Here is a 12,621-nt window from a genome sequence, read left to right as displayed (position 1 = left end):
AACAGCGTCATATGCTCTCACTCTATACGAGCAATGCTGAGAGGTTTGAAATTGAATCCAGGCTTTTACAAGCAATCTGGTGATTGAGGTTTGGAACTGAATCCAGGCTTTTACATGCAATCTGGTGATTATAAATTGTATACCACCATCCCCTCTCTTACCCTGCCGGCCAACATTCTGATGATGAAAAAGTTTTCCAACCACGGAGTCAGACCATACAGACCCGCCACCTTAACGATCCTAGCCACCATAGCCCCATTCCTTTATTTATTAATTTTATTATTATTTATTTATCACCTCAATTGGGCAGCGCGTAGTAGTTTTATCCCTCTGAATTTTAATCATGTCATTTGTGAATTACATATTTCTCATTTTTACAGAGAGGATCGACTACTGTACATATAACAAAGTGCTGGTGGCGGAGATGGAGAAATACCGTGACATGAACGGTAAAGAGAAGGAGAAGAGCATTTCATAACGCTCACCTCGACAGCAGAACTTTCATCAGACATCGCAGGTAACGTTCTGAGGATAAACACGACTCAATCTCTTCAACATTTGCTTGCCATCAGTGTGAGAAAAAATCGTCGGTCAGTTCAGAATTTCATTTCGCTATCCTACTATAAGATTCACTAACGAGAAATACATTTTGACCCAATGATGTTACAGCTTGTAAATATTGATGTACACTTTTGAAACTTAAATTTGGACGCCGAGTTTTGGTAATTGTAAAATAATTATATTTCCATTTCATAGTTAATTTTACTATGGTCTCCTGTAAGAGGCACATAAGAAACGGGCATAGAATTTAAACACGATGAAAACATCTTGACTTTGTGTTCAAGAATAGATGTAAGGTTAGACCAAAACCTCATTGTTGATAACGGCGTCACATTAACAACAAATTAATAAATATTAAAACGTATTTAAATGCATGAAGTGTCTTGCCACTAGTTTTAGACCTATTCATTTAATAATTAGAATGTATTTTTATAACTGTTTTCTCAACAGCTTGTAACATACTATTAGGATTTAATAAAATTTAGCATTTATAAGATCTAATTGATTTCATTGTGTCATCCAAAGTGCACCTAATATTCAATTGAAAAATATTCCAATAGACTGTGAGGATTAATTAATTTTCCGATTGACTTGAGTATTAATTTATAAGAGACCGATTGTAGTACCTATCATCCACACGAAGGGATGAATTTTCATACAAATCAGATTATAAAATTTACATCACGTGATGTGGCCATTGAAAAAAAGGAAACTGGAGGCTCATTGAAGAACTTTTTATGAGCAATATTTCGTATTCCATTTTCTATTGTGACAGAGAAGAAGTTCAGCCCTAAGTCTTGTCAGTAGCTAACTAACACATAAATGTATTACAATGGTAAGTACTATTCATATAGGAACAAAGTACCTTTGCGCGATTCAGTTAAGAAACTGGCTTGAATAATTATAATAATAATAACTAGCAGTTTCCCGCTGGCTCCGCCCGCAATGTACAAAGTATGGTGTTGTTCGTTACTATCCTCACGGATGTATTTCCGATGTTTCGAGTTAATGAAATAAAGAACATGATCTGCTGTAGTAATAGAATGTAATATTATGTCAACAAAACACTTGAAAATACATCAGACAAAGAAGTTGAATTAAACGTTCCTTGGAACAACTCTACGCACCGAACTGTTAAAAAGTCCTTCAAAGATCTTCATCATGGAGACAAATGTACTCATAACTTTTCTCAGAATCTACCAATTTAAGTAGTTATTAACTCAAAAGAAAGTGCTTGATCCATTGAGTGTTTTTAGCACAAAACAAACTGTGCACTTCAGTTAGAACGAAAGATATGATTGCATCAATGAGAAAAAAATGTTGAAGAAATGAGACGTCAAATTTAATATGCACTCATAACTTTCCTCAGAACCAACCAATTTGAATAGTTAAGAGCTGAAATGAAAGAGCTTGATCCACTGAGTGTTCTTAGGCCAGAACAAACTCCGTACCTCAATTAGAACCAAAGAGTCAAAAAATTGAAAAATCAAATAATTTGAGGAAGGCGGAATTTAAGTGATTTATAGTACCTGATGACAAATCTGTGCATGAATACCTTTCAGTTAAAAAAATGAAGGAAATAGACCGGATAGAATGGGCGGACTGACTGACATTATTTTTCTTATTTTTTTTTAAATATATAGATGAAAGTTTTAAAGCAGAAGACAGAAGCAAATAAAATTGAAAAGAGGAAATCAAACTCCATAGCACATGAGTCTCGAAGCCATGGCCTACCAAGCGACCACTGCTCAGCCCGAAGGCGTGCAGTTTATGACGTGATCACGACGAATTCTCTCGCCCGTTATGCTTGGTAGAAAAGAGAAGAAAGGATGTGAAATACAGACCCCGAGCTGAGTAACAATAGCAGAAGGTAGAACGGCTGAAAGAAACATGAGCCAAATTCCACAGCCTTGCTCAAATAAGTACCAGAAGCTTACACAACATACATACATCATTATTACATACCGTTATGCCATTCAGCGTTCAGTCTGTAAGTCTCTGTGAATTTTCTAAACGTCGCCACAATCCTCTATTTGCAACTAGTGCTGTGGCATCATTTAATTATATACCTCTTATCCTTAACCGTTAGAAACTGAGTCTAAACACCGTCGCCTTGGTCTCCCTCTACTTCTCTTACCCTTCATAACAGAGACCATTATTCGCCTAGGTAAACTACCCTCCTCCATTCGCTTCTCATGACCTCACCACCGAAACCGGTTTATGCGTACAGCTTCACCCATCGAGTTCATCCCTAATTTAGCCTTAATCTCCTCATTCCGAGTACCCCCTGCCAATCTTCCCACCTGTTTGTACTAGCAATAGGATGTTAAAAACACATACGTTTCCTTTCGCGAAAAAGCTACATTTTATGAATATGTATTTCAACAAATGAAACTCAATCTTATATCAAAGAGAACTGTAACTCTACGTCAAAGGAACTTGCTTGGAGCGTTCAGAAATGAGTGGCACTAAAAGAAATTCGTATTCATAGGAACGAACCATTTACTGAACAAACGAATACAGATTATATTACAGGTATTCCCCTCTAATCTCCATGCACTTTTGTCGTCGTTCTGGCAGATTCCGTTTTTGCGTAGTAATCCATTATTTGGGGGTATCCCGGCGCCACTGGTCGACAACTGCATGAAGTTCTTCATTGGTGGCCATTTGTCGCCTAGCAGTATGTTTCCACCTTTCTTTTCTTGAGTCTCGTGGAAGAACCATGACTCGTCGACGGTGTGACGAAGACCAGTCGCTCAGAGATCTGCACTGTACAGTTGCACCAACTGTTGGCATATCTCCACACGCTTCTGTTTCTTCGCAGTGGTGATGGAATGGGGCACCCATTATGCACACACCTTCTTCAACTTCAAATCCTCATGGATGTTGGTGTGCAGGGATTCCCGTGATAGACCCGTTGCCTTCTCTAGTTCATCAAACGTGATTCGCCTGTGCCTCATTGTGAATCCATTCATACGCTGGGCATTGTTTGGATTGCGTGCATTAGCTGGATGCCCAGTGCGTTTGCGTTTTTCAGTACAGTTCCTGCTATCACTGAAATCTGATACCCAAGGAAACACGGATCTGCAGGTTGGTGCTGTTTTCCCACATTTGACTGTTAACCTCTTATTGATGTCTGAAGCAGCAAATCCTTTCCTCCAGAGAAACTACACTGTCCACCGTTGCCCATGCTTGTCTGGTTCCGTGTTGTCTTCTCGATGTTCACCAGCGTACTCCTAAGCTGGAACAAATGCTGCTCTAATGCACCACCTACGGGAAGCAACAACGCCATCTGGTGGGGGTAGACAGGAATAATATAGTCTATCTTCACACATACATAGCCACACATTTCAAACTGCTACTCTTCAGGGGTTATTGGGGGAGTGCCAATCAATATTGAACGTGATGAATAACTTGCAGCTGCAGCACTTTTGGCGTCCAAGGCTTACGGTATAAAATGTGACGTCACTGACGGTAGGCTTTCTGTTTCCAAACACTCTGTACAAATCTATAGCCGCAGCATCTTTGTCAACCAAGACCTACGGTAAAAATGAATGTGACGTCATTGACGGTAGGCTTACTGATTCAACACACTCTTTGTACAAATCTATAGCTGCAGCATCTTTGTCAACCAGGGCCTACGGTAAAAATGAATGTGACGTCACTGACGGTAGGCTTACTGATTCAACACACTCTTTGTACAAATCTATAGCTGCAGCATCTTTGTCAACCAAGGCGTATGGTGAAAATGAATGTGACGTCACTGACGGTAGGCTTTCTGATTCAACACACTCTTTGTACAAATCTATAGCTGCAGCATCTTTGTCAACCAAGGCGTATGGTGAAAATGAATGTGACGTCACTGACGGTAGGCTTACTGATTCAACACACTCTTTGTACAAATCTATAGCCGCAGCATCTTTGTCAACCAAGGCGTATGGTGAAAATGAATGTGACGTCACTGGCGGTAGTCTTTCTGATTCAACACAATCTATTTGTACAAATCTATAGCTCCAGCATTTTTGTCAACCAAGGCTTATGGTGAAAATGAATGTGACGTCACTGACCGTAGGCTTTCTGATTCAACACAATCTATTTGTGCAAATCTATAGCTCCAGCATCTTTGTAAACCAAGGCTTATGGTGAAAATGAATGTGACGTCACTGACGGTAGGCTTTCTGATTCAACACACTCTTTGTACAAATCTATAGCCGCAGCATCTTTGTCAACCAAGGCTTATGGTGAAAATGAATGTGACGTCACTGACGGTAGGCTTTCTGATTCAACACACTCTTTGTACAAATCTATAGCCGCAGCATCTTTGTCACCAAGGCCTACGGTAAAAATGAATGTGACGTCACTGGCGGTAGTCTTTCTGATTCAACACAATCTATTTGTACAAATCTATAGCTCCAGCATTTTTGTCAACCAAGGCTTATGGTGAAAATGAATGTGACGTCACTGACGGTAGGCTTTCTGATTCAACACAATCTATTTGTACAAATCTATAGCCGCAGCATCTTTGTCAACCAAGACTTATGGTGAAAATGAATGTGACGTCACTGACGGTAGGCTTTCTGATTCAACACACTCTTTGTACAAATCTATAGCCGCAGCATCTTTGTCAACCAAGACCTACGGTAAAAATGAATGTGACGTCATTGACGGTAGGCTTACTGATTCAACACACTCTTTGTACAAATCTATAGCTGCAGCATCTTTGTCAACCAGGGCCTACGGTAAAAATGAATGTGACGTCACTGACGGTAGGCTTACTGATTCAACACACTCTTTGTACAAATCTATAGCTGCAGCATCTCCAGGGCCTACGGTAAAAATGAATGTGACGTCACTGACGGTAGGCTTTCTGATTCAACACACTCTTTGTACAAATCTAGAGCTGCAGCATCTTTGTCAACCAAGGCGTATGGTGAAAATGAATGTGACGTCACTGACGGTAGGCTTTCTGATTCAACACACTCTTTGTACAAATCTATAGCTGCAGCATCTTTGTCAACCAAGGCGTATGGTGAAAATGAATGTGACGTCACTGACGGTAGGCTTTCTGATTCAACACAATCTATTTGTACAAATCTATAGCTGCAGCATCTTTGTCAACCAAGGCGTATGGTGAAAATGAATGTGACGTCACTGACGGTAGGCTTACTGATTCAACACACTCTTTGTACAAATCTATAGCCGCAGCATCTTTGTCAACCAAGGCGTATGGTGAAAATGAATGTGACGTCACTGGCGGTAGTCTTTCTGATTCAACACAATCTATTTGTACAAATCTATAGCTCCAGCATTTTTGTCAACCAAGGCTTATGGTGAAAATGAATGTGACGTCACTGACGGTAGGCTTTCTGATTCAACACACTCTTTGTACAAATCTATAGCCGCAGCATCTTTGTCAACCAAGGCTTATGGTGAAAATGAATGTGACGTCACTGACGGTAGGCTTACTGATTCAACACACTCTTTGTACAAATCTATAGCTGCAGCATCTTTGTCAACCAAGGCCTATGGTAAAAATGAATGTGACGTCACTGACGGTAGGCTTATTGATTCAACACACTCTTTGTACAAATCTATAGCTGCAGCATCTTTGTCAACCAAGGCCTATGGTGAAAATGAATGTGACGTCACTGACGGTAGACTTTCTGATTCAACACAATCTATTTGTACAAATCTATAGCCGCAGCATCTTTATCAACCAAGGCCTATGGTAAAAATGAATGTGACGTCACTGACGGTAGGCTTACTGATTCAACACACTCTTTGTACAAATCTATAGCTGCAGCATCTTTATCAACCAAGGCCTATGGTGAAAATGAATGTGACGTCACTGACAGTAGGCTTACTGATTCAACACACTCTTTGTACAAATCTATAGCTGCAGCATCTTTGTCAACCAAGGCCTATGGTGAAAATGAATGTGACGTCACTGACGGTAGGCTTACTGATTCAACACACTCTTTGTACAAATCTATAGCTGCAGCATCTTTATCAACCAAGGCCTATGGTAAAAATGAATGTGACGTCACTGACGGTAGGCTTACTGATTCAACACACTCTTTGTACAAATCTATAGCTGCAGCATCTTTGTCAACCAAGGCCTATGGTGAAAATGAATGTGACGTCACTGACGGTAGGCTTACTGATTCAACACACTCTTTGTACAAATCTATAGCTGCAGCATCTTTGTCAACCAAGGCCTACGGTAATGACTAACGTGACGTCACTTCCGTCACACATTTTGTCACGTCACATTACACACATTTTCGGATAACCCCAGTCGTAAGACATATTCATGTCAAAACGGCGTGTTAGCTGTATGATATGAGTAGCAGAGAGATTGCAGCGTTGCCATGTCGACCCGTAATCCTGGTGTCAAAGTATGAGGGAGTCAATCATTCCTCCGAATCCAGTCCCTCGAATAACATTCCCCGAATGTACACATGTTTGAACGGAGAATCCCCAGAATCAAACCACCCGAAGAATTTCTCCGAATTAAAAATCCTGGAATTTAGAAAGCCCCGAAGGAATCAAAACCGCGGGGAATACAAAAACGCGAAATGACAATTGATTCCATTATTTATTCCGATTGTTTCACGGCCCGTAATTGCAGACATGTTAATTAACTTTCGTACTTTTGAGGGGTAGATTCTATGGTTCCGGTGGCAGAGTACCAACATCTCACCGCTGGGTTCTGTGGTTCAAATCCCGGCCACTCCATGTGAGATTTGTGCTGGACAAAGCGGAGGCGGAACAGCTTTTCTCCGATTACTCCGGTTTTACTTGTCATCTTTTATTCCAGCAACACTTCATTTCATTTCGTCCTATCAGTCATTAATTATTGCCCCAGAGGAGCGTGACAGGCTTCGGCATCCGGCACAGTTCCTATCCTCGCCGCTAGATAGGGTTTCATTCATTCCATTCATGAATGGAAACAGGCTGTGGATTTTCATTTCAACTTTTTCCGGGTCATGTATTTTCATTTACTTCTACCACAGTCGTCCCCGATTCGTATATTTTTTAAGATATGCTTTACTTCGCACCAACACAGATAGTTCTTACGACGACGGTAGGATAGGAAAGGGCAAGGACTAGGAACGAAGCGACCGGACCTTAATTAAGGTACAGCACCAGAAATTTCCTGGTGTGAAATACTACCAAAATGTTTTCATTCCTCCCCTGAAGGGGGAGGCGGGCCTCTTAGGCGGTGGCGCCATCTCTCAGGCCGCGAGATTTGTTACGGTGAAGAAGATGTGCGGAGAAAGTGAGATAATTGGCGGTCGTGGCCTTCACTGTCCCGGCATTCAACTTAGTGGAGGAAAATGGAAAACCACGGAAAATCATTCTCAGGGAAGCCGTGGCCACTTGTGGGCCGAGGCTAACTCTGCGAAAATAGGAAACCACGGAAAACAAACTCTGCGAAAATAGGAAACCACGGAAAACAATCTTCAGGGGTGCCGACGGTGTGGTTTTGAATCCACTATCTCCCGAATGAAATCTCGCATCTGCGCGACCGTAACCGAACAGCCAACTCTTTCGGAGCCTGATTCGTCTGATTACCTTGCTGTTTACTTCGTAACGCACATACCATGGAACTTTTTTTTGCTAGTTGCTTTACGTCGCACCGACACAGATAGGTCTTGTGGCGACGATGGGACAGAAAAGGGCTAGGATTGGGAAGGAAGCGGCCTTGGCCTTAATTAAGGTACAGCCCCGTCATTTGCCTGGTGTGAAAATGGGAAACCACGGAAAACCATTTTCTGGGCTGTAGACAGTCGGCTTCGAACCCACTATCTCCCGAATACTGGATACTGGCCGCACTTAAGCGACTGCAGCTATCGAGCTCGGTATATAATGGAACTAGAAACACCTTAATGGCACTAAGATGGTGGCGTCACCTCCCACTCTGAATGCTGCACATAGAGAGCCACCTAGTGACGAACGAGAGTTGCACTTACAGAAGATCAGTGGTAAAGCATTTATAAAATCAAACCATCGTTATCTGCCAAGTTTTTTTGTAGCCAGAGGAGATTTTCCTCTCAAGACGCGGAGCAAGGTTCTCAGCAAAACGTTAAGAAATCACCTTGTTTCCTTGCCACGGGAATAGCCCGAAAGCTAATTACCATGTCCACAGTAATTGATTCCATTGCTACTCAACAGTGCATTAGGAACATGAATGATCGCATTATTAGTTCGGTCAGAAGAGTAGTAAAATTCCTAATTAATCAGTACATTTCTGTTAGATGTAGAGTTTCGTCCAATGGGGAAACTTATTGGAACTGCCGAAAAGTACGGAACAAAGAATGCCGTGATAGAGCTCTTACAAATGCGCATAAGAAGACGTCCAGATTTAAAAAAAAGGCAGACTGTCACCATATACCCATGCTGTAAATATTGACAGGCAACGGGCGCTGAATTAATAAACAGGAACCCGACTTCTTTTTGCGAAACTCAAATGATCATAAATATGTCTCCCGGTCATGCCCATCCATCAACGCCTGCTAATTTAGATGACAACTAGTCGTAAGACGTAGCCTTGCACGGTTGCTAGGTAACATTGCCAGACATTCCATCCATACCTTACATCACAACCTGCACGGTTGCTAGGTAACTTTGCCTGACATCTATCCATACCTTACACCACTGCCTGCACGGTTGCTAGGTAACATTGCCTGACCATCCATCCATACTTTACATCACAACCTGCACGGTTGCTAGGTAACATCGTCCGACCATCCATCCCTTACATCACAACCTGCACGGTTGCTAGGTAACATTGCCTGACCATCCATCATACCTTCCATCACTGCATGCACGGTTGCTAGGTAACATTGTCCGACCATCCATCCGTACCTTACATCACTGCCTGCACAGTAGCTAGATAACATTATCTGACCATCCATCCATACCTTACATCCCTGCCTGCACAGTAGCTAGGTAACATTGTATGACCATCCATCATACCTTACATCACTGCCTGCACGGTTGCTAGGTAACATTGTATGACCATCCATCATACCTTACATCACTGCCTGCACGGTTGCTAGGTAATATTGTCTGACCATCCATCCATACCTTACATCCCTGCCTGCACAGTAGCTAGGTAACATTGTATGACCATCCATCATACCTTACATCACTGCCTGCACGGTTGCTAGGTAACATTGTATGACCATCCATCATACCTTACATCACTGCCTGCACGGTAGCTAGATAATATTATCTGACCATCCATCCATACCTTACATCCCTGCCTGCACAGTAGCTAGGTAACATTGTATGACCATCCATCATACCTTACATCACTGCCTGCACGGTTGCTAGGTAACATTGTATGACCATCCATCATACCTTACATCACTGCCTGCACGGTTGCTAGGTAATATTGTCTGACCATCCATCCATACCTTACATCCCTGCCTGCACAGTAGCTAGGTAACATTGTATGACCATCCATCATACCTTACATCACTGCCTGCACGGTTGCTAGGTAACATTGTATGACCATCCATCATACCTTACATCACTGCCTGCACGGTAGCTAGATAACATTATCTGACCATCCATCCATACCTTACATCCCTGCCTGCACAGTAGCTAGGTAACATTGTATGACCATCCATCATACCTTACATCACTGCCTGCACGGTTGCTAGGTAATATTGTCTGACCATCCATCATACCTTACATCACAGCCTGCACGGTTGCTAGGTAATATTGTCTGACCATCCATCATACCTTACATCACTGCCTACGCGGTTGCAAGGTAACATTGTCTGACCATCCATCAATACCTTACATCACTGCCTGCACGGTTACTATAGTTACTCTTCCGTGACAAATTTTGTAGCGTCACTTTACACACATTTTCGGATGATCCCTAGCTATAATGCATATTTAATAAAATAATGTTATTGGCTTTACGTTCCAGTAACTACTTTTACGGTTTTTGGACACGCCGAGGTGCCAGAATTTAGCTCCGCGGGAGTTATTTTACTTGCCAGTAAATCTATCGACAGGAACGCCTTCAAATACCAACGGATCAAGCATGCCAAGTTGGGGTCAGAAGGCCAGCGCCTCAACCGTCTGAGTCACTCAGCCCTGCTATACAGCATTTCTTATGATAACTGGCTGAAGCGTATCGCAAGGGGTCCAGTCGTGCGTGCTTCTTCTGTTACTGGAACGCGAGTGTTTGAAGTAAACTTCGAGGAGAGAGAGAAGGTGAGACCAAGTATCCAATCCTCAAACACTAATGGAAACCTGGAAACAGTTTCAAAACGTTACTCAAGGAATTCATAAGGGTAACATATTCTGTTCTATTATAACTACAGCCTGGAGCCAGGATCTCCTGCGATTGTGTTTGCCACGTGTTAGATTTTGGAATTGTTAGTGAAAAGTCACACGCGGTCTCTCGATGCCGCATTGAAATCTTGTGCTACATTATTCACCCAAATCTTTCTGGAATTTATAGAATTCGACCTTAGAAATTAACCATAGCACTACAGATATAAGTGAAGGTTCTTTTTAAAAAAAATAAATACTCACGTTGTTCATTTATTTCCCTGTGTAGACAAGAAAACATATACAAATATTTGCGGGACTCGTGTGCTTATTGTTGATGATTTACTATTTCCATTCACAGAGCATAGCTGTCCTAAATACTTCAAGGCTATTACTGTAGATGTATCAAGGGTGTACTTACAGGAATTTGATAATTTGAACATTGGCCAGGTAGCAAATTCCAACTCGTCTAAGCGGACTTTATGAGATAAAACATGTGAGCTTACTGATAAAACTCCTTCCTTTTGGCACGTGAACACTTTCACATTGTGGAACCGTAATCTGAAGAAGGTTGCCAGACAATGAACAATGAAAGATAATGTGTTCCCATTCTACGTGACAATTTGACTGATTTGAAGTCTCTTATTAAATTTGGTGCAGATATCAAACTTGGACTATAATTGGGAGCATGCCGCATATTCGGCAACCAGACAGAACGGCTCCTCACAGGCAACGATAAGTCAGTATTAATCAAGGGCTGACCCACCATTTTATCCTTTGCACGTGATATCTGCGACTTGGAGATTTTAACGTAATCTGCAGTGTGCTTAACACACGATGAAGATTATGTTTCATTGCACTTGAAAATTGCCTGTGCTGGCAATATCTGTTGTCTACAGTGCACCATGTCTTCTAATCTGGGTTAGAACAAATTTGTTACTTTCATTGACCTGTCTCACTCTCATGCTTGGCTTTGAAAATATGGAAGTGACTAAGGTATGAGCGATTCTAGTACTCCCATTCCTTATGCAGCCAGTCCCTGTTATTAATGGTGTGGAAATGCTGCTCATAAATGTTGGTGCGTCGATTTCACTTGGCTTCGCAGATGATATCTAATAGCAACTTCTGGTTCGGTATGGAAAGCAACGAGAAATTACCTCATTCCTCATTACCCTAGGATGCCTCTTCAGTGAAGCCTTGGTCATCTACGATAGCTGATGGTGGAACTGTTCAGGATATAATCAGCCTACCAGTGCGATTCGTACAAGCCAGCTAAGTATTAGAATACAACACATACGAACTGTATTGGGACAGGAACATCTTGACGCAAAATTATGGCACCTCATCACTCTATGGGAGGGCACTGCCAAACAGGTTTGGATGATCGCTTTTCCACTGCTCTGTAGTTAAAAATAATCAGTCAAATTATCGAAGGAATAGAAATATCAAGTGTCAACACAGTCACAACATCACCAAGTAATGATACCACTAGTTGGGACAGGAGCAGCAGGACTTGTGCATTGCAACCTGAAACAGTGCCTGAAGAATTTTCTGCTGCAGGTCTATCTGACTGGAGACATCCAAGATCCTGAAGTTCTCAGTGCCTCAGACGAGAAAACTGTGAGTATAGTAAATAATAATATAAATAACATTTTATATAAAAGAGAAAGGAGACATTTATATACACAGGTAGGTATATACTTCCCCTAGTGCACCTTCACTATATTCTCCTACATAGGAAGCTTGTAGAAAAATATAAAT

The 12,621-nt window shown here is 41.7% G+C and overlaps 1 protein-coding gene across 1 annotated transcript in view; it reads left to right on the top strand.

Annotated features, from left to right (window-relative positions):
• Window positions 1–1,057, top strand: part of LOC136866987 (nose resistant to fluoxetine protein 6) — a 113,722-nt gene extending 112,665 nt beyond the window's left edge. The window contains exon 13 of the mRNA XM_067144084.2: window positions 381–1,057. Within this exon, the coding sequence (XP_067000185.2) occupies window positions 381–478 (98 nt within the window). The 3' untranslated portion in view covers window positions 479–1,057. The remainder of the gene's footprint in view (window positions 1–380) is intronic.
• Window positions 1,058–12,621: the final 11,564 nt, after the last annotated feature.

This window comes from Anabrus simplex, chromosome 3 (genome assembly GCF_040414725.1).
Source record: "Anabrus simplex isolate iqAnaSimp1 chromosome 3, ASM4041472v1, whole genome shotgun sequence".
NCBI classification, from domain to species: domain Eukaryota; kingdom Metazoa; phylum Arthropoda; class Insecta; order Orthoptera; family Tettigoniidae; genus Anabrus; species Anabrus simplex.
This window is presented reverse-complemented; position numbering and strand designations above follow the sequence as displayed.